This window comes from Hyla sarda, chromosome 8, assembly GCF_029499605.1.
Source record: "Hyla sarda isolate aHylSar1 chromosome 8, aHylSar1.hap1, whole genome shotgun sequence".
Classification (NCBI taxonomy): domain Eukaryota; kingdom Metazoa; phylum Chordata; class Amphibia; order Anura; family Hylidae; genus Hyla; species Hyla sarda.
The window spans coordinates 107,841,857-107,865,521 of NC_079196.1; the positions used below are offsets into that span (position 1 = coordinate 107,841,857).

The 23,665-nt window shown below is 44.0% G+C and overlaps 1 protein-coding gene across 3 annotated transcripts in view; it reads right to left on the reverse strand.

Annotated features, from left to right (window-relative positions):
• Positions 1-23,665, reverse strand: part of MDH1B (malate dehydrogenase 1B) — a 59,326-nt gene that overhangs the window by 11,493 nt on the left and 24,168 nt on the right. For all 3 annotated transcript variants that reach the window (XM_056533623.1, XM_056533624.1, XM_056533626.1), the window contains 5 exons: positions 17,945-18,079; positions 15,170-15,312; positions 12,327-12,826; positions 6,068-6,209; positions 4,112-4,266 (listed from right to left, as the gene is read on the reverse strand). In XM_056533623.1, the coding sequence (XP_056389598.1) occupies positions 4,112-4,266; positions 6,068-6,209; positions 12,327-12,826; positions 15,170-15,312; positions 17,945-18,079 (1,075 nt within the window). The remainder of the gene's footprint in view (positions 1-4,111; positions 4,267-6,067; positions 6,210-12,326; positions 12,827-15,169; positions 15,313-17,944; positions 18,080-23,665) is intronic.

Below are 23,665 nucleotides of genomic sequence, written 5' to 3' on the forward strand. Positions count from 1 at the left end.
ATAATAGGGAAATCATCACAGGAAGGTTACTCCAGAAGACTGTGGTGTCAGTGTAGCACAACTGAAGCTGTCAAAGGGAAGGAGGAACACACCCTACCAGGGAGATTGCGCTGAGGGAGGAGGAGAGCAATGGCAGATCCCAAACGACAGACGGGGGCCATAGTCGTCGAGCCATAGATTATTGCATAAATCCCCCCAACAGAGGAGAGTGCCAAGGCTGCATGAGCAGCAGTACATAACCAAGAAACAGGAAGGGAGCCAGACTGCAATAGTGGGCAGTATAAGCACAAAGCAGAGACAGAGAAAAGCTCTTCCGAATGCTCTCAGCGAAAAACAAGGGCCCAGCCAGATACCCCACCTATATAGTGGGAAGAGAAAGATGGCTCCATCTCGGAATTGGAAAGCGCCCAGCGAAAAAGTCCCCCCTAGTGGAGGGGAAAACAAGGGGTGGACGAGATGAAACTCAGACACTGACCATGCCAAGCCCCCTGATCCACGTACCCCATGGAAAGGGGATTGTCAAAGTGCACCAGGCACTGTAGGAGCAGGGAAATGCCACCCTACGGCAACGGGACAAAGTACTGGGTAAATGTAGCTCCCAGGAACTCTGCAAGAACATATTGAGGAGCCGATTTGTGTCCCCAGAGGGATCTGAATCCTGGACACTGGAGCTGGGCAAAGATGCAAAGACGTGACTACAAATGCAAGGAAGAAGCACACACACATGCAGCAACCAACAGCGTTGAATGGAACCCTGGGCCAGATGGGCGCCAACAGAGCCAGTCCGGTCAGGTGTAAGGCAACCGAGCAGGCACCTGAGCCACCCTGCGCTGAACTGACTGCGATGACCCACCAGGCTCCATGCCAGAACAGGGGTGTTCAAGTGCCGTGGACCTGTGGGAACAAGATTGCAGGAAGGCCCAAGGCACACCCAACCGACAGAAGGGAAGGTGGGCTCAACACGTGCAGAGGTACAGTTGCATACGTAGGGACACAGACATGGATACCTCACGATAGTAGTGGGGTACCAAGTCTGCAGAAACAAAAGAAGCCGCAGACATCCAAAAGTCCGGCAGTATGGAAGTCAGGCCTCCTAGCAGACCAACGAGGCACTCTTAGAAAGGGGAACAGAGAGTGTTGCTGTTGCTGAGAAAGAAAACGCCCACACCCTATCTCCTAATGGACTTCACATGGAAAGTGAGTCACCAGACTGCAGTCATGGGAGCGGCAGGAAAGTGGGAGGTGATCTGGTGGATTAGAAACCATGCAGACAAAGTCTTGCTATATAGCATAGGGACCATGGCCACACCAGGTCCTACATTCAGAACCACACATTGAAAGTGGGTTACTAGCCTTCAGCCGTGAGAGCGGCAGGCATGTAGAGAGGGACCTGGAAAAGCAGGGAACCCTGCAAACCAGTATGTGGTGCACTGTATAAGGCCCATGGAGCAACATGGGGTGACACCTCGGCAGTGGGCTACCGTCTACAGAGTAGGAAATGAATGGTAGTTGACCCGACGTAGCAGTAAATCATGCAGACAACCGTTGACCGTTGATCAGTACAGGATTCCTGAACGCATCACTCCTCCGAACCTTGCCACAGAAAGTTGGGTACCGGAGTGCAGCCGAGCTAATGGGCGACCCAGCAGATGAAAGTCTGGCTGACTGGCATCAGTCCAGTGTTACTGCAAGGACCCTCATCCAGATTCCTCACAACAGCAGTGAGGTATGGGAAACCTGACCATGCGTGTCGCAGCCCTGAGATGGGAGACTGACGGTGGCGGAAACCATGCAGACAACAGTCTGGCTGAAAAAGTACACCTCCAGGCACTGGCGAAAAAGGGGGCGACAGTCATATAGGCAATCCCTGTACCCCTCTGTCACATGTGGGAGGGAGGGGAGGCCTAGGAGCCATAGATAGTATGCCCGCCACCCTGTGAGATCAGGGGAGGCTGAGGAGCCGTGGATTGTATCCCCATCCCCTCATATAGGGTCAAAAGGACACACTGGGTCACTCCTTCATACACCTTGCACAGCAGTGGGGTACCGAAACGCCAGCCTCAGATACATCAGCCATGTGATGAGTGACAGTCGGCGGAGGAAACCACGCAGACCACTGTATGGCTTACTGGTATGGGTCCTTAGAATACAACAGGTCACACCATCAGACACCTCGGACTAGTAGTGGGGTACCGGAATTCCAGCCACAGATACATCAGCCATGTGATGAGTGACAGGCGGCGGAGGAAACCACTCAGACCACTGTCTGGCTTACTGGTATGAGTTCATAGTAGACAATGGGTATCTCCTTTTGATACCTCACACTAGCAGTAGGGCACCGGAATCCAGCCGCGGCAGCTGTGAGATGAGTGACAGGTGAGACTACTGTCTGGCATATTGATATCAGGTCCCATCCCTGACCATGCAGGGACATTTCCACGGAGATTTTGCACTGGAAGTGGGGATTCGGAGCACTAACTGCAGATGCGGAAGCCTGTGGAGGAGGGACATACCGAATGCACCAGCCAAGAACACCCCCTTGATGGGTGACCTGCGGATACGACAGAGGGCGAACTGCGAAAGTGTCCATAGTGTCCGCCAGGAAAGCAAATGCCCTTGCGAGGGCATTCAGCCAGTGCCATCTAAGCAAGGGGGGGACTGGAATTCGGGCATGACAGACATGGTACAGCACCCAGCGGCAGATGAGAACAGACACTGACCGTATCCCCAGGAACTTTCAAGGGATCGCAAAATTCCTGGCAATGACCCCCCATGGCGGATCGCATATGCTCCCAGACAGAGTAAGAACAGCAGAAAACAGATATGCCAGAGACATACCTCAACTGACTAAATGTAATTTGCCATATCAGGTCCCATACAAGGTGACGGAAGCAAATAAAGCGGTCCCTATATACAGTCCCTAGGTGCAGATTTAAATCTTGTAAGAACAGATATTACAGGCCTGTAATAGCTATCGGATATCACAAGAGGAACCCATAGAATTTAAGGGCACAATTCAATTATTGACCACAAGAGGACGTCAAAGACCACCAAATGGTCTGAGTGACCAGCAGTTGAGAAGCACTTTTTATTTAGTGTACTAAACATGGCAGGAAGGAAGCGCGGGAAGCAAGTCACCCCGTGCTGTTTCTGCCCGCATGAACCCCTCTTCGAGATGGGCTATGACGGCCAAAGCATGAGCAGAAAGCATGCAGGCAGTCCTTGGAGTGGCAGCAGGATGAAGTAGCGTGTTAAAGAAGCGCCTGCTAAGCCGCCACACGGTTCTGAGCCAGGGAACAAGAGCAAGCCGTCTGGAAGAGCTCCCACCGGGCTTCTGCGGTTTTGGCGGGCTGGGGAGGGGCGCTGGGAGGATCTCCAAGGTAATGGGAACGACCTTTGCAGCGCGAAAACTTGGAGAGGAGGCGCAGCCCGACCTCCCGGTTAGCACGCTGGCTCAGGGGGAGAAGGGCGGAGCTACGTGCCGCCATTACTTTTTGAATTCCCGCCAGCTGAGCACCCCAGGGGTGCAGACCCGGGACACATGTCGCTCATGATGTCAGGAGCGGCCCCCAGCATGAATTCTGCCCTGCACAGACCCCATCAGCCACTGGCCCACCTAGTGCCCACCAGACACAGTCCAGACAGAAGCATTGGGATCCCCGGCTACCATCTGCACAGCCCTGCCTATGCCAGGATGTAGTATAGGTTAAGATAGAACCTGCATCAGCAGCCAGAAAAGAGTCACCCCGCATGGGGCAATGGCAGCAGTGACCCTTTTCTGGACACTCGCTTCAGCTTTTAGGTGCAGGTTCTCTGAATCTACAATAGATCTTGCCATAAGAGCCAGACCCCTGTAAGCAGCGTGTCTGTCACTATCTTATACTGCCCTTAGTAAAAGTAACATAACCTGACAGCCTCAATTTTCAATGTATCCTTTAATTGTGGAAGTTTTACTACATTTCAGACCACTGAATTTTAATAGGGCTTGTTCCATCAGATGTCTGAGAGGCCATAAACAGCTTCCCATGGCAACTGATCAATGGCTGCTATTCTTTAAGATCAATTGTAGAACAGGGGTTGTCCTGATGGAATGACCAAACTTAATTTTTACCTTCACTGAGGACACCAAGTGAGACGATCCCTCCGTTATCTGAATCTTGTTTCCAACAGGATAAGGCAATAGCAATGGAGTGAGCAGCTGAAAGACCAGATCGATGTTCCTTTCGTTTTTTCCACTCTGTGATAATGTCATTTTTTAGCCATTTTCTGCAAGCAAATTGGACCAATATAACTCACAAAATCTTTCAAATCCTAATCCTTTCTCCATGCATATATTTATAAAACTCATTTACTATTGCAAATGTGCCAGAATTTGCACCAAAATTGAAAAAACCCGACTAACTCTCCATTTTGCTAAGAAAACCCGAAAAGGCCATCAGGGAAAGGGGGCGTGGTCACTGAAAAGGGGCGTGTCCCCGACATTTTCACAAAAACCCAACATATTTACTAAAGTTTTCACATAAAATGTGGTGGATTTCAGCTGAGGAAAACCCGACAGATCAGAGCATATGTAAAAAAAAGCAAAGTGTAGGGAAAGTGGAAAATGTAGGGAAACCTTAGTAAATACAGTGGAAAATAAATTGTAGGGAATTAAAACCCACAAAGAAACCTACACTTCACTCTTAGTAAATAAGGGCTAATGTATGTATGTGTGTGTGTATGTATGTATGTATGTATGTTTGTTCCAGCATCACGTCCAAACGGTTGGAGATATTTCGATGAAACTTGGTACAAATGTCACTTATATGTCAAGTTTTTTGTCTAAAGTCCCATGAAATGTATGGGACTTCCACTACATATCTTGATCACATTACTCTTGGGCTGCAGAGATTGCCCGGGACTTTTAAACATGCTGCCGACTGTCCAGCAGGCAGATACTGGGAAAAGTTAGTGTGGGGGACAGGATAGGAGGTTGAGATATGATGACTGATAAAAGGGCAAGAGCATTGTTATTGTTGCTCCTCCACAAGGTATAGGTACAAAGACCAGACAATGCCGGGTACTCAGCTAGTATATGATAAAATAACCCTAGTATATGATAAAATAAGCCCTATCTTATTGGACAAATTAATGTCAAAGGAGTACATAACCTGTTCAGACAAATTCAAAGCGTTATTGTCATAAAATTTTTTTTTGACAATTCAGACAGGCATGTTACATGTGTTGATCCGTCTGGGTCTCAGTGCTAAGACTTCAATCATTACATGCAGCCGGGAGAAGCATGCACTAGCACACTTCACCCCGCGGCTCTTTGTTCAATTCATTTCACAACTGGAGACAAGTTTAATTTTAAGTCTACGTAGCTTGTCTCCTGCATTTAGAAGGATTGAGTGCTCGAGAGGGAAGTGTGCTGACCTTTTTCTCCTGGCTGTTTCTAACAAAGACAATGAGATATGAGGGTCTATAGTTTATCTAACAATTCAGGGAAGAAGTCAGATGAGTGTAAACTAAATATTAATAATGCAAGTACATATCAGGTGATGGGCTGGATTATACAACCAGGGGGTGTGTATTTGGTAGACACACCCATCAATGTAAAACATCCACACCATCTAAGTGTATAATCCTGTCACCTGATATTTACTCTCATTATTAAAATTAAGTTCATGTCCATCTGACTGATTCCTTGAATTGTCAGACAAAATATAAACCTTTATATCTCAGGAACAGAAGAGTCGACGCCCGCTTTCTGCCCAGCGAGCCGGGGCCTTGTACAGGAGATCACGGGGAGGCCCCAGAGGTCGGATCCCCCCCCCCCCCCCACAATCTGAAACCAATCCCCTATGCTTAGGATAGGGGATATGTTTTTCAGCACTGGACTACCCCTTTAAAAATGTACTTTATGCTGTCACTTTTGCAACAAATGGCTGCAACAATAAAAAAGAGTAACAATACCAACTGTTCTGTAAGTACACATATGTATAGTATAATACCAAAGCAATTTTCATACTCAACTGTTAATAATTAACACAATTAACCATAAAACACTTTTAAATTTCACACACACCTGTCGTGTATCAGGGGTAGTAATGGTCTAGAGAAAGTTGATGGACCCCAAATAGAACTGTCATATCTGTATACTTTTGCCAGATGAAGATCAAGGTGGTTAATGCCACTAATGTTGCCCCAAACTATCACATCTTTGATCACTGTAAGAAACATGAGAAAAAACATTTATGACTTTAGAGAACATAAATCTCTGATGTATATCTTCATATAGGAGCACAGAAGAAAATCATACTAACTGAAAATCCGTACATAGACATTGACCACATGGTAATACACTGCCACAGGTTTACTATTCAAGAACACATGGCATAATACTATACACAAGAATGGGGAGTCTTGTGAAAATTGATGGCAACATAAATTCAGCATGTTATCAGAAAATAGCTGCAGACAATTTGTATTCTTCTGCATGATAGCTGTGAATGGGATGTTCTTGCTTATAGTAGCGGGGACCAGTAGTCGGCGAGTGTAATGCAGCTCCAGCAAGCGCGACATAGACTGTGAACCTGTCGCAGTGTACATGTACGTTGCATGTCTTCTAGGGGTTAAATGTGAGTGCAGGCTGAGGTAGGTCCACACTTCAGCAACTGATTGGCTGTGTCATGACCAAAACTAGGAAGTGATGGTGGTGGGGTGATCAGGGCATGTGAGTACATGTTTTGTTTTTTAACCCCAAGAATTGCCTGGACAACCTATTTATGCAAATAAGCCTGCTTGGTATCTGTCACATTATAAAATGTAACTTTTTTTTATATACTATTATTAGCTTGAAAATACAAAACCTCTTTCAGGAATATATTCTAACGGTTTCAATATAAATCATATCTGTAGGGAACGCAAACTGGATCCCTATGTGAACTATTCAGCAGTCGAGTAATGTACACTTGGGTAATAGTGACACCTGGTGTCTACTGCAATTTAGTAATATTCAGCTACAAAGTTCAATTTATTGAATGATTTAGATATATATTTATTGCTTAGCACAAAAAGTAGAAGGAATCTCAGAATAACTGTCATCTAAACTTAAATTTATTGTTGTCCCTAACTAAAGATTTAGATTATTTAAAGATTCTATTAACTGTTTGGCCAGCTTGCTACATCTTTAGGTGTTTGAGGCTAGTGATGTGAAATGACACGCCTGATAGCTCTTATACTGGAATCTTATTTCTGTTGTCATCAAACAAGCCTCTGAAGATTATGAAGAGTAGGCTAAAAAGACAAAACAAAAACAGCCTATTACTGTTGTGACCAATCATATGGTCCTCATACAATGATAGGCATAAACGTGTCTAATAGAGTGACTGCCAAAATTACCAACCGTATATACTTGAGTATAAGCAGAGTTTTTCAGCATGATTTTTCGTGCTGAAAACGCCCCCCTCGGCTTATACTCGGGTGAACTCTCCACCTGTCAATCCCTTCTCATTGGTCTTCAACCTGTGGACCTCCAGATGTTGCAAAACTACTACTCCCAGCATGCCCGGACATGCTGGGAGTTGAAGTTTTGAAACATCTGGAGGTCCACAGGTTGAAGACCACTGCCGGGCCTTCGTCATCATCCAGACCCCCCCTTTAGTTTTCTTCTCCCCTCGGTGGGAAGGATGGGTGAGCTGGTCCGGGCCATCTATGCTGCAGGGACCATCCGGTGGGGAGGGTTAGTCGTTCCGGGCTGTCCATTTTCACCGGGAGACCCTCTTCTCCGCTCCGGGCCGGCTCCGGCCTAGTGACGTTGCCTTGACGACAACACACAGGGATGTCCGTGCGCAGCAGACTGGATGATGACGAAGGCCGCAGTGGCCTTCAACCTGCGGACCTCCAGATGTTTCAAAACTGAAACTCCCAGCATGCCCGGACAGCCGATGGCTGTCCGGGCATGTGTGGAGTTGTAGTTTTGCAACATCTGGAGGTCTGCAGGTCTGACAGGCGGTGATGATGAAGGGGGGGGGATGATGACGGGAGTGATGATGACGGGGGTCTGGATGATGACAGGGAGGATGATGACAGGGTGATGATGACAGGGGTGATGATGACAGGGGTGATGATGACAGGGGTGATGACAGGGGTGATGATGACGGGGGTCTGGTTGATGACATGGGGGGGGGGGTGATTATGATGATTATGATGATGACATGGGGGGGATGAGTATTTCCCACCCTAGGCTTATAGTCGAGTCAGTAACTTTTCCTGGGTTTTTGGGGTGAAATTAGGGGCCTCGGCTTATATTCGGGTCGGCTTATACTCAAGTATATACGGTAATTGAAATTACATTCCTTCTAGACTGGAAGACTGAAATCAAAAGCGATAAGTGTTAGGCTACATTCACACTGCTGGTTGTCTCTGGCAGTGTGAAGCCCGTTATTTTTGGATCGAGAGTAGCTGGAGAAAAATTAGTGCTTGCACCATCTTTTTATCTCGCTATTCTCTCCGAAATTAACAGCGCCCGACGGACTCCATTGACTATAATGGGGTCCATCGGGACCCGTTATTGGTCGTTATGACCCGTCAAAATTACGGCCGTCAAACTGCAAAAAAAAAAAAAAGAAAGAAAGAAAGAAAGAAAAAAAAAAAAAGAAAGGGGGAGTTTGAAGGCCATATTTGACGGGGCATACCGGCAGTGTGAAAGGGGCTCTGCTATGTATTTGGGCAGATGCCTGTGGCACCTGCCCAAATACATACACTGAAATTATCCTATGCAAAATCCAGGCAGGTAGACTAAGGTAATGTTGACATAATTTTTTGGGGGCTCATTTTAAATGGCACTGTCAGATTCAAAATGTTTTATATGTTGTACATCTTGCAATAAATATAATATACGTCACAAGAAAACTTTCTTTCCTTTTTATAGAAATCATGGCTTACAGTATAAAAATAAAACCCCACTAGGGCTACTCATACCATCCAGAACATAATTCTGTTTGGCTGCAGCATCTTCTTTGTCCAAGCTGAAGCACAGCCATTAACAAACTCCAGTATGTGAGGGTGGGACTAGCACATCTCTGTGCTCACTCCTGTCCTATCAGACTCCTATCTGAACAAAGTGGTTGGATGAAGAGAACAGCACAGCATAGCAGACCCAGGGAGTCTGTCATGCAGAGAGGCAAAAGACAGACATGCCCCCTTCAAAGCAAAGGATGAAAGAAAAATGGCATTTGTGAGAGAAAAATAGGGGCTAGACACATAATTATATTTAAATTAGGGATCGACCAATTATCGGTATGGCCGATATTATCGGCCGATAATCACGATTTTGGGCATTATCGGTATCGGCAATTATCTTGCCGATAAGCCGATAATGCCCTGCCCCCACCGCACCGCGACCGCCACCCCATCGACCAGCCGCACCGCGTCGCACCCCCCACCGTGATGCTAGGCGGTATATCGGTATGGATTTTTTCCCATACCGCTATACCGGTCGGGCCCCTCCCCCACCCTCCGAGTCAATAAAAAAATTTAACTTACCCGTAATGGGGGTGGTCCAGGCCATCCTTCCTTCATGTAGTGTCCGGGGGCGTTCCGGGTGGAGGGTGGTCCGATCCGGGCTGTCCTTCTTCTCCACTCCGGGCAGGCTCCGGCCTAGTATGCTGCATAGACGCCGCTACGCCGTGACGTCAGGTGCGTCGCTGCGCACGGGCGTCACTGCGCAGCGGCGTCTATGCAGCGTACTAGGCCGGAGCCTGCCCGGAGTGGAGAAGATGACCGCCGGAGAAGAAGGACAGCCCGGACCGGACCACCCTCCACCCGGAACGCCCCCGGACACTACATGAACGATGGATGGATGGCCCGGAGCACCCTGGCAGGTAGGGGAGAGAAGCGGGTGGTGGCGGCGGCGGTCTATGGCCCCGCAAAAGCCACTGCAGATCATTGATTTAAAGCGCCTGCTTTAAATCAATGATCTGCAGCGGTGTCGCAGGGGGTTAAATAGCCGATAACTTATACCGGAATATCGGTATAAGTTATCGGCTCTAACCTGCACCGATTATCGGTATCGGCCCTAAAAAAACGATATCGGTCGATCCCTAATTTAAATGGTCACTCTCATTAAAACTAATTTTAGCTATTGCACTCCTTATGGTAGATATTTCTAATGAGCTTTTTAAGCACAAATAAAGCATAGAAAATTTCAAGAGCACATATCCCCCCCATCTCATACACAGACTTTGGACCGAAGCCCAAACACAGAAAGTGCATTCTGGAGTGCTGAGGGGCGGTCCAGCCTCTTCCAATCATAGCTCCTCTCACACTAAACTGCCATATGATGTTTTTTATTTACCATAAGGAGTGCACAAGCAAAAATTAGCTTTAATTAGAGTGACCATGTAAATGATCAACATTCAGTACTGAGTAACATATAACATTTTTGTGGAATATGACAAGTACTCTTTAAGCCTAAAAAAAATTGCCATTTTTAGAGGCAAAAACACATCTGAAACTTTTTTTCCAGCCTATCCTATGGTGAACTCATAATGGAACTCTGCTTCAAAATAAAGACATTGGGCCAGATTGACACAAGATTCTTCTGACACAAGATTCTGGCACAGTTTAGTTGCTTAAAGGGGTACTGCGGTGTAAAAACAAAAATGTCAAACTCAACAGGTGCCAGAAAGTTAAAAAGTAAATTTGAAAATAACTTCTATTTAAAAATCTTAAAGGGGTTATGCACCATAAGGTGATTTTAGTACGTACCTAGCAGACAGCAATAGACATACTTAGGAACGATCTGCACTTGTCTTGGAGCTAAATGGCTATATTGTGAAATTACCATAATACTGTGGCTAGCATTTTGTGAAATTGCTATTTCCTTTTTGAGCTTTTTTTTGCCTACAAATCCCATAATTCCATTTTCCACCCTCCCACACATCAGCCACCCCACCCATTGAAACATAAATGAGCTGTATCCATTCAGAAGACCTGCGGTTTTCAATCAGGGTGCCTACAGCTGTTGCATTAGTTGCAGATTGATCCCTCCACCCATTGAAGCAGACAGGCTCCGTGTCATAGTGACTAGTGAGGTCAGGTCTCGGCCGCATTGCAACCTGGGTAAAATCTGAGACAACAGTCATTTTGTATGCTGTTAAAAATAAATAAAAAATCACAGAAGAATTGTGAGAAAAGCGTAACACACAGGTACAGACACTATATTGTGAACTATACTAACTTTACAGCCCCTGTAGCATAGACAAATAAAAAAAAATCCTGGAATACCCCTTAAATCCTTCCAGTACTTATCAGCTGCTGTATGCCCCATAGGAAGTTGTGTAGTTCTTTACGTTCTGACCACAGTGCTCTCTGCTGTTTGCGTCAGGAACTGTCTGTAGCAGGAGCAAATATCCATAGCAAACCTCTTCTGCTCTGGACAGTTCCTGACACGGACAGAGGTGTCAACAGAGAGCACTGTGGTCAGACAGAAAAGAAATTCAAAAAGAAAAGGACTTCCCCTGGAGCTGATCAGCAGCTGATAAGTACTGGAAGGATTAAGATTTTTAAATAGAAGTAATGTACAAATCTGTTTGACTTTCTGGCATCAGTTGATTAAAATAGTTTTTTTTCCACCAGAATACCCCTTTAAACTTAGATTAGACAGTCTAAAGATGTAGAAGATTTATTAAACAACCTGAGCCACTCTGATAAGTCTGGCACATTCTTAAATTTTTCCTTACATTTCACTGATATGTCAGCACCATGTCAAAATGGCATGCCAACGTATTTGAGCCTGGACAGCCATGGACCCAATAGAGTTTAATAGCACAAACATAGCCAGCTAGTGACTATCTTTATACTGTACATGTTTACGTGGACCCTGAAGCGTGGGTTGCTATGCTCTAGTGTTCAAATACAATACAAAACAGACACAGAATTACGTCAGGCACTATTGTGACATTATTGCAATGGAATTTTGCGGTGGAAAAAGCACAAACACTATGGTGACATCATAACCATAGAACATAGTCCATCAATAAAAAGAGATAATATATATTATCACAATGGAACTCCGCTTAAGAGAAAGACACTATTGTGACATCTTTACAAAAGGAACACAACCAATGGGGAAAGACAATTTAGAATATGGATACAAATATTGTGATATTGTTACACTAAAATACAGCAAAGGGAATAAATTAAAACACTATCATAGCATGACAGTGGAACTTTGTCTAGGAATAGAGACAACCAGTACTAGTCTGTGACATTACCCCAGCAAAACTCTACATAAGACTAGATGCAAAACTTAATGAATAACTTCATGTATTCATACATACCTGATGAATTTATTTTTAGCTTGTTTGCTATTTGAGCTTTTGCTTCAAACTCCAGTTGCGTTGGCAGAGCCACTATATTATGGGAGTTGATAGATGGGGCATTTTTTATTATAACCAAGGCTATGAGGTTCACATAAGTACTTCCTGATACCATCACTTTCACTTCTTTCTTTGCATTCTGATCAATGAGCGTTCCATACTGAGCATACTGGTCCTTGATCTTGCTAATATGAGCTTCTGAACTTTGATCTTCGTTGGCACGGATGTCATTAAGGACAATTACAAAGTCTGCTTGAAGAAATACATCATCGGTTATAGTATGTAGAGTCACTTTTCGGAGACATGGATACGCTAAGTCTTCAGCCTCCATTTTTAATCCTTGTAAAGTATCCTGGGAGTGGTCGTGGTCCAATAAATGTAACCAGATATCTTCATTCATGCCAAAAACTTTACCACTGGCCAACATGGGAATAAGATGATAGCAGGCTGGCATTGAAGCTCTAAAATTACAGGCATAATAAGGTTAACCTACTATTTTATAAAGTGTTTATCTAGGAGAAATAAAAGCAAAACCTGACAGCACCTGACAGGTTTCTTCATTTGGCCATTTGTAAATATGAACATTTCACAATTAAAAACATATTGCAAACAGTGAATCCCCTATACTAAATCCCTGAGAATAGCCTGATACTGACAACACTCTGTTTTTGGTCCTTAAATGTGTACTATGCACAGGATATAACACATCTCTAGGACGGTTGGTGGATTCATTTGCTCATTCCTAGTTGCTGCATTCTCCATACAGCATAAGTAGCAGTAGTCATGTTCAATGACACCTGTGGGGCGTAAATGCTCACTGTACCCCTTATTACATTACATGAGGGGTGTAGTTACCAAAATGGGGTCACATGTGGGGGGTCCATTGTTCTGGCACTTTGGGGGCTTTGTAAACACACGTGGCCTTCAATTCCAGACAATTGTGCACGCGCCAATACCAAATATGATTTATTTTTATTATGTTGACATATTTTTTATATGGAAAAGGGGGGTGATATTTTTAAACTTTTATAACATTTTTTTTTTTTTTAATACACTTCATTTAAATGCAGGCTCAATGAAATGCAGATCTATGAGGGCAGCCATGAATGCAGAGGTAAGCCCTCCGGCTACCTCCATAGTGAATCCCACTACGGATTGCATAGGGGTGTACATAGGTGTATTCTACGCCAGTGATTCCCAAACAGGGTGCCTCCAGCTGTTGCTAAACTCCCAGCATGTCTGGACAGTCAGTGAGTTTCCCGCTAGGAGTTTGCGCTGCGGCGATAAATTTGCCGCAGCTCAAACTTGAAGCAGGAAACTCACTGTACACCCGCCGGTGTGAATTTACCCTGTCAAACCTCCAGCTGTTTCAAAACTACAACTCCCAGCATGCACTCACAGACCGTGCATGCAGGGAGTTGTACTTTTGCAACAGCTGGAGGCACACTGGTTGGAAATCTTTCAGTTAGGTTCTGTTACCACAACTCCCAGCATGTACTGATCGCAGAAGAACCTGCTGGGAGATGGAGTTATGCAACAGCTGGAGGTACGCAACTACAACTCCCAGCATGCTGAGACAGCTGTTCGCTGTTTGGGCAAGCTGGGATTTGCAGTTTTGCAACATCTGGAGGGCTACAGTTTAGAGACCACTGCACCACTGCAAACTGCTGTGTGGGCATACTAGGAGTTGTAGTTTTGCAAGATCTAGAGGGCCACCATTTAGAGACCACTGCACAGTGATTTCTAAACTGTAGCCCTCCAGTTGTTGCATAATTGCAAATCCCAGCATGCCCAAACAGCAAACAGCTGTCTGGGTATGCTGGAAGTTGTAGTTTTGCAACAGTATAGTGGCCTCAAACTGTAGCCCTCCAGATGTTGCTAGGCAACTCACCGGCTTCCGTAGGATCCAGGGAGCCGCATTGCCGTCCTCTTCTGCCACCTATTATTGCCGCCGATTGCCACCGCTGATGGATAAGTGGACTTCAGTGCCGGTTCCCGTCAGTTAACCGTTCTGCCCAGCCTACTGTGGGTGGGCAGAACGAGGGAAATCGAACGTTAACCCCCCCGCCCCCGATCTACTATTGGTCGTCACTTGTAAACGACCAAGAGCAGGGATAGGAGGGGTGGCACCCCTGCCACCTCACACCTATCCCTTCAGGCGGATCATGGGTGTCTTGGACAACCCCGATCCCCCTTATTTTCCGGGTCACCGGAGACCCGTATGACCCAGAATCGCCGCAAATCGCTGGTGTGAATTCAACGGCGATCTGCGGTGATCGCCGACATGGGGGGGGGGGGGTCCTGCATGGGGTGCCTGCTGATAGATATTCCCACGCCCTTGGTCCTTAAGTGCCAGGGAACTAGAACGTACGCATACGTCCGTGGTCCTTAAGTGGTTACAGCTATTTATTTTTGCTCTGGTTTCCCTTACATATTTCCCAACATATTTATCATAATATTGCACAGGGTGTATACATTTGAAGCAAGTAAGCAAAAAAAACTATAAATAACTTCAGAACACCACGTTGACTCCTGCTCAGTGACTTTTTACCCCGTTGTGCAAAAAATTTGCAACTTTTTAAAAATGTTCTCCACAGCCAATTTTGTAAGACAAGTCTGAACTGGTGTAGATTTGCAACAAACTTGCAACTTTTTAAAAGAAAAGTAACACTTCATAAATCAGCAACTACAGCATAGGGAAAAACTAGAAGTGTTTATCAAAGTGGTTTTTGTCCAAAGTTGCACAATTTTTGCACAACAGAGACATTACATACATTTTATATCATAAATTTTTCCCACCATACCCAATAATCCAGATATTAAGAGGATTGAATTGTTGGCTAATTGTCTCTTTCTCTTCTTCCAGATCAAGGTGGGCTTGCATATTTTCTGCTGCAATGTCCTTCATGATTTCACTCAACATAGCTGATGTGACACTGTAATACTCCTGGAAAACACCATCATAAAACAACAATAATAATATTAATCATAATAATAACAGTAACTAAATGCTTATTTTCAATAAATTAACAAAATACTAATACCATAATTAATAAGCCCATACATAAGGGCGATGATTGTCAGCATGTACTTGTACAGTCACCACAAAGCGCACTGCTAAGGCTATGTTCACATTAGTGTTGGGCAAATCTGTTATGAAATGTCCGTTATTGTCACACAGGCAATTCTTAAAGTGGTACTCCGCCCCTAGACATCTTATCCCCTATACAAAGGATAGGGGATAAGATGTCTGATCGCGGGGGTCCCGCCACTGGGGACCCCAGCAATCTCTCCTGCAGCACCCCCTTCCTTTAGCTGCATGGAGCGAATATTGCTCCAAGGCTGATGACGGACGATCCAGGGGCCGGAGTATCGTGACATCACTGCTCCGCCCCCATCAGAAATAACAGACATTGTAACGTACACTAGTAATTTAATATTAAAGTCTATTGTGACAGAAGTAATCTCTGTTAGTCTCCATTATTTTTACATTCATTATTGCTACGGAGCATGCTCAGAAAAAAAAACGAAATCGCTCCGTGGCTGATGAGGGGCGATACAGGGGCCAGAGTATCGTGCCGTTACGGCTCCGTCCCCTTGTGCCTGCAAAAGGTGTGTGCTTACCTTTATAGTAATGCGATACTTAATCCCCTGTGCCATAATTACCCCCTCCATCTTAATCCTCTGTGCCATTATTCCGCTCTCTATCTTTATCCCCTTGTGACATTATTCCCCCCTCCATCTTAATCCCCTTGTGCTATTATTATCCGATATGGCAAAAGGGAATCAGAGGGAGGGGGAAATTATGGCAAAAGGAGATCAGAGAGAGGGGGGAATAATGGTACAAGGGGATAAAGATGGATGGGGGGGGGGGTAATCATCAATATATATATATATTATATATATATATATATACACACACACACATACACTATATATATATATATATATATGTATATATATAGTGTATGTATATATATATATATATATATATATATATATATATAGTTCTGGTTCCACTCCCATTCCTGGAGTCCCGTTCCCGGAGTACAGTTTGGCACCGCACAGAAGGGTGACGTCCTCCTGCGCTGTGTGGCACCTCCGCGCCACGTCAGGGGACACCACACGGAGCTGCGGCCGCAATACTTTACTGAGGGCTGCCACGGCCATTCTCCGCAAGGCAAATACTGGCCAGTGCATGACCGATATTTGTCCCCGCATAGCGTGCCCCCGCACAACCGGTGGCATAGACCTAGGGGTATGCATACCAACAGTTGAGAACCCCTGCACTACGGGCAAGCACAAAAATAAGCCCTGTATAGTATGCATGAAAGACAGTACAATGAAAAAGTGCAAGTGCATGGAACAATGTACAATAAAGAAGTGGCTAGGATCATGGATAGGTGTATCCACATAAAATATGAGACTCACTCCTATAGTAAAGTTTATTGCACCAAACCATCAGCCTATATAACCACAGCTATACCTTGTTAAAAATGATACATAAAGTAACAGGGCACAAAAGTAACTGATCATGTAACAGGCAGACCCCTGCAGAGTAGATCAACCAGGCTTGGTGTGACCCCAAAGTGACTCCTGGACAAAGCCTGTGAGGCAAAACGTGTGGGAGGTGTGGTGGGTAACTGGGGGTTTGGGGTCCACCATGACTGGTTGATATACTATGCATGCTTTTTATCCCCCACCGGGTGTCTGCATGTTACATGATCAGTTACTTTTGTGCACTGTTACTTTATGTTTCATTTTTAACATAAGGTATAGCTGTGGTTATATAGGCTGATGGTTTGGTGCAATAACCTTTACTATAGGAGTGATTCTCCTATTTTATGTGGAAACTGTACATTGTTCCATGCACTTGCACTTTTTCATTGTACTATCTTTCATGCATTCTATACAGGGCTTATTATTGTGCTTTCCCGTAGAGTATCATCCCCCTTCCCCCATTTTTTTATGCCCATTGCTGTATGTGTATATTAATGTATTTCTTTGGTAAATTAATAAAATGATGTGATTTTATCTTGATCCTACGGTCTTTATAGTGGTTTTTGTTTCTCCTTTGGTACTCTATTGATTCATACCACTAGACCTTTTTTGTATAGACATTTGGTATACATTTAGCCTTTCACTTCCTGGATAGGTGACCAATCGAATATCTGACTGTCCTTATCTAACCCGACAGAGCGTAAAAGGATCTGCAAAGAAGAATGGCAGAAAATCCCCAAATCCAGGTGTGTTATTTCTAACATTCTGTTTTCACATTCTCATTATGGGGTATTGAGTGCAGAATGATGGGAAAAACATGTTATTTTTTTCTTTTTATTTTAGCACAAGGTCACAACATAACAAAATGTGATTAGAATGTGTAACATGAATTATAACCTAGTGTTCATTGTGACTACCTAACCATCTGCCTCTTTACAAAAGCTGCTTGCTGAAGTTACACTGGGCAGTGCCTATTGCTAAATGACAACTAGGAAGTAAAATAGGATAATGAAATATATTACAAACTTCAACATACTAATTCGTGCACATAACTACAGGCACACTAGATGTGACATTACCTGGGCATGTTCCATAAAATCATTAAACCCTCCAAGTAGTAATCCCTTGCTTCCACGGTCTAACAGCTCCCTCCAAATTATAGGAGAGTGGTTGTGCTTCCATCCATTTTTCATGCAAATGTCTGCAAGCCACTTCTAAAGAAACAGCAAATAAAAAATTATTTAATGTCATATTTTCAGTTTTTTCTTTTGTTTAACAGTTAAAAAAGGTGACCTTTTAACCACGAACCCTATACATTTTTTATTATATATTTTGCTTGTACAAGTTGGTTTGATTTGATTACAATCTCTTTTGCATTTGCCATTTGTAGACAGACATTTTCAACAGGACAGCCACGGGTGCCTCCATATAAAACTGAGGACTAGACATAGTAGGAACAGGTGTAAAATAGGTAATAAATAGGGGTTTTCACCTAGATGTCAAAAGGTCCAAGGGTCATAATAGTATTATATCAATTCAAATAGTAAGATATGTATGTATTCTGCCTCAAAACATAATAACTAAATACATACATGCACTGGTCCCCTATAACATTAAAACCACTTGCCTAATATTGTCCTCAGGACAGGGGATAACCATCTAATCATGAGGGCTTTCAGCAGTCCGACATCCCCAAAAAAGTGGACCCGGGTCTCCTGTCAGAATAGACTTGACGGACGTGCATCTGCTTTGTCTCTCTATTCATTCTCTGTGTGAGCAGCAGGAGATAGCAATCTGCATATCTCCCGAAGAGAATGAATGGAGCAACAACTCACATACACGTTCTGCCACTTTATTTTGACAGGGGACTCTGTCAGAATAGGGTTCCTCTTCTTTAAATCACAGGGGAGCCCAGCATCAGACACCCCACTATCAGATAGTTATTCCCTATCCTGGGAATAGGAGATAACTTGTAACCATGGGGCAACAGCTTTAAAGGGGTACTCTAGTATTTCAAAACATATCCCCTATCCGCAGGATAGGCAATAATTGTCTGAACGCGGGTGGTCCAATGCAGTGTTCATGGACTTCCGTGCAAAGAATGAACATGTTCACATCTAAAATATGGAGTATCCTGCACAGAACTGTATTTTACATTGCCTTGCAAAGTATTCACCCCCTTGACTTTTTTGGTATTTTGGGGCCTCATAACCTGGAATTAAGATGGATTGTTTGAGGATTTTGATTATTTAATTTACAAAACATACCCACAACTATGAAGATTTTTTTTATTTTATTGTGAAGCAAACAACAAATAGGACAAAATAACAGAAAAAGTCAATGTGCATAAATATTAACCGCCCTAAAGTCAATACTTTGTAGAGCCACATTTTGCGGCAATCACAGCTCCAAGTGGCTTTGGAGGAGTCTCTGAGTTTGCCACATCTTACCACTGGGATTCTTGCCCATTTCTCCTTGCAAAACTGCTCTAGCTCCTTCAAGTTGGATGGATGGTTTGCACCTCTGAACAGCAATTAAGTCTGACCACATATTTTCGATTGGGTTGAGATCTGGTCTTTGACTAGGCCATTCCAACACATTTACATGTTTCCCCTTAAAACACTCAAGTGTTGCTTTAGCAGTGTGTTTAAGGCCATTGTCCTGCTGGAAGGTGAACCTCCGTCCTAGCCTCAAATCATGCACTGAGTGGAACAGGTTTTGCTCAAGAATATCCCTGTATTTAGCACCATCCATCTTTCCCTCAACTCCGACCAGTTTCCCAGTTCCGGCTGGTGTTCTTTGGGTGATGTGATGTGTTGGGTTTGCGCCAGACATAGCATTTTTCTGATGGCCGAAAAGTTTCATTTTAGTCTCATCAGACCAGAGCACCTTCTTCCGTACATTTTGGGAGTCTCCCACGTGCCTTTTAGCTGAAAATAATGGCTTTCTTCTGGCCCCTCTACCATAAAGCCCAACTCTATGGAGCGTACGGCTTATTTTCGTCCTATTTACAGATACTTCAGTATCTGCTGTGGAACTCTGCAGCTCCTCCAGGGTTACATTAGGTCTCTGTGCTGCCTCTCTGATTAATGCCCTCCTTGCCCGGTCCGTGTGTTTTGGTGGGAGGACGTATCTTGGCAGGTTTGCTGTTGTGCCATGCTCTTTCCATTTGGTTATGACAGATCTGATGGTGCTCCTGAGGATCATCAAATATTTTTTTTAAAATTTTTTTTTTTTATAACCTAACCCTGACTTGTACTTCTCAACAACATTGTCCCTTAATTGTTTGGAGAGTTCCTTGGTCTTCATTGCAGTGTTTGGTTACTGATGCCTCTTGCTTAGGTGTTGAAGTCTCTGGGGCCTTTCAAAAAAGGTGGGTATGTAATGACAAATCATGTGACACTTAGATTGCACACAGGTGAACATCATTTCACTAATTATATGACTTCTGAAGGTAATTAGTTACACCAGAGCTTTTTATGGGCTTCCTAACAAAGGAGGTGAATACATACGCACATGCCAATTTTCTGTTTTCTATTTCTAAACAATAGTTTTAGTTATATATTTTTCTCATTTCACTTCACCAACTTAGACTATTGTGTTCTGATCCATCACATACAATTCAGATTAACAAAACATTAAACTTAACCAGTTAAGGACTCATGGCGTACCTGTATGTCCTGACTCCCTTTAACGGGGTTTAACCCCTCAGGGGTGTGGAAATTTTATAAAAAACTACTTGTCCACGGGACTAAAATGGAGCAAAATCTACTTATCCCTCATGACGATCCACTTGTCAGGGCCAATTTTCGCTTTTATGCTCTAATTTTCTCCTCCTCGCCCTATAATAGCCATAACTACCTACTATAATGATACCTTTTAAATTTTTCAACAACATATTCTCTGAACAAAAAAAAAACAAAAAAAAAAAAACAAAAAAAAATAAAATAATATATATATATATATATATATATATATATATATATATATATATATATATATTAAGGGAAGTGAAATTGAAATAGTAAAAGATAATTTTGCAGATTTGGTGGTTTTCTTTTCTGCGCCATTTACCTTGTGGTTGAGATAACCTGTTAGTTTTATACAGCAATACCAGATTTGTATAGTTTACGTCATGTTTTACTAATTCTGAACTTTTTCTAATTTTTTTAATTGTCATTTTTAACCCCTGTAGCTTTATTTTTTTTTCCTCATACCAGGCTGTATGAGGGCTCATTTTTTGTGCCATAATCAGTTTTTTGTATCGGTACCATTTTGGTATTGATCTGACTTTTTAATCGCTTTTTAACTTTTTTTCTGGGATATTATAAAAATTGCAAATCTGTGGTTTGGTATTTTTTTACATTTACCGTACGGGATACATAATGTTATATTTTAATAGGTTGTACAATTATGCACAAAGCGGTACCAAATATGTTTATTTTTATTATGTTTGCATGTTTTTATATAGGAAAAGGGGGTGATTTGAACTTTTAACATGGAAGGGGTTAATGCAGCGGTCTTCAAACTGTGGCCCTCCAGATGTTGCAAAACTAAACTCCCAGCATGCCCGGACAGCCAATGGCTGTCCTGGCATGCTGGGAATTGTAGTTTTGTAACATCTGGAGGGCCACAGTTTGAAGTCCACTGGGTTAATGTGTGTCTTTCAAACTTTTATTAAAACTTTTTTTTTTTTTAACACTTTATTACACTTATATGAGGAATCATTAGATTCCTCAGACAGATGAATAGAGATCTATTGAACTCTATTAATCTGTGTGCTCTGTGATCCATTGATAGAGCCTGGTCCAGCCAGGCTCTATCAATGACAGAGCGGGACAGCAGGGAACAGAGGTAAGTCCTCCGGCTACCTCCATAGTGGATCGCCCCCCTGCGATCGCGCTGCGGGGGGGGGGGGGGGGGGACGATCCACCCAATTAGCCCACCAGGGAGCATTCACATGTCCCTTTAGACGCCGCTGTCAGCTTTGACAGCGGCGATTTGAAGGGTTAATAGCCAGCCGCGGCGATCGCCGCATGCTGGCTATTAGCGGCGGCCCCGGCTACTGAGAACTGCCAGGGACTGCAGAGTATGGAGCGGGCAGGTATCCCGAGCCCGCTCCATACATACTGCAGAGCGCCGCATGCATCTCCCCGTGCAGACCCGCCTCCTCCCCTCAGCTCTCTGAAGCTACAGCTGGGGGGAGTGAAGGCAGAGGACGCAGGTCTGCACGGGGAGCAAGAAGCCACGCCCCCTCATCTCCCCCCGCACGTCTGCAGAGCAGGGGAGAGAAGACAAATACACAGCTTCTCATTTCCCCTGCTCTGCTTCGGAGGACACAGGCTGCAGAGTATGGAGCGGGCAGGAGTCGGGAGCCCGCTCCATACAGACTGCAGATCGCCGCCGCACTTGTCAGGTCCGGCCCTGCTTGCCCGAAGCCGGGCTAAGGGCCGGACAAATTCACCTGCCCGGTGCCCAAAACTGCTAGTCCCGGGCGTCGGACGATAGGAATTCCACATCCCTGCCCCTTAAGGACTGAGGGTTTTTCTGTTTTTGCATTTTCGTTTTTTCCTCCTTGCCTTTAAAAAATCCTAACTCTTTCAATTTTGCACCTAAAAATCCATATGATGGCTTATTTTTTGCGCCACCAATTCTACTTTGTAATGACATCAGTCATTTTGCCCAAAAATCTACGGCGAAACGAAAGAAAAAATCATTGTGAGACAAAATTGAAAAAAAAACGCCGCTTTGTAACTTTTGGGGGCTTCCGTTTCTACGCAGTGCATTTTTCGGTAAAAATTACACCTTATGTTTATTCTGTAGGTCCATAAGATTAAAATGATACAATACTTATATAGGTTTGATTTTGTCGGACTTCTGGAAAAAATCATAACTACATGCAGGAAAATTAATACGTTTAAAATTGTCATCTTCTGACCCCAATAACTTTTTTATTTTTCCGCGTATGGGACGGTATGAGGGCTCATTTTTTGCGCCGTGATCTGAAGTTTTTAGCGGTACCATTTTTGCATTGATAGGACTTTTTGATCGCTTTTTATTCATTTTTTCATGATATAAAAAGTGACCAAAAATGCACTATTTTGGGCTTTTGAATTTTTTTGCGTGTACACCATTGACCGTGCGGTTTAATTAATGATATATTTTTATAATTCGGACATTTCCACATGCGGCGATACCATATATGTTTATTTTTACTGTGTGTTTTTTTTATGGGAAAAGGGGGTGAGTCAAAATTTTAATAGGGGAGGTGCTAAATGATCTTTATTCACTTTTTTTTTTTTTTTTGCAGTGTTATAGCTCCCATAGGGACCTATAACACTGCACACACTGATCTTTAACACTGATCACTGGTTTCTTATAGGAAACCAGCGATCGATGATTCTGCCGCTTGACTGCTCATGCCTAGATCTCAGGCACTGAGCAGTCATTCGGCAATCGGATAGTGAGGAGGCAGGTAGGGATCCTCCAGCTGTCCTGTAAGCTGTTCGGGATGACGCGATTTCGCCGCGGCTATCCCGAACAGCTCCCTGAGCTAACAGGCATGCTTTCACTATCACTTTAGACGCGGTGTTCAACTTTGAACGCTGCGTCTAAAGGGTTAATAGCACGGCACCGCGATCAATGCCGCGCGCTATTAGCCACGGGACTCGGCCGTTGTTAGAGGCCCCGCGCTATAGATCGGGAGCGGACTCATGACATACCGGTACGTCATGGGTCCTTAAGGGGTTAAACCGCTCTCACGACTGGAGAACGATTTAAACCCATGGGTCCCGACTGCT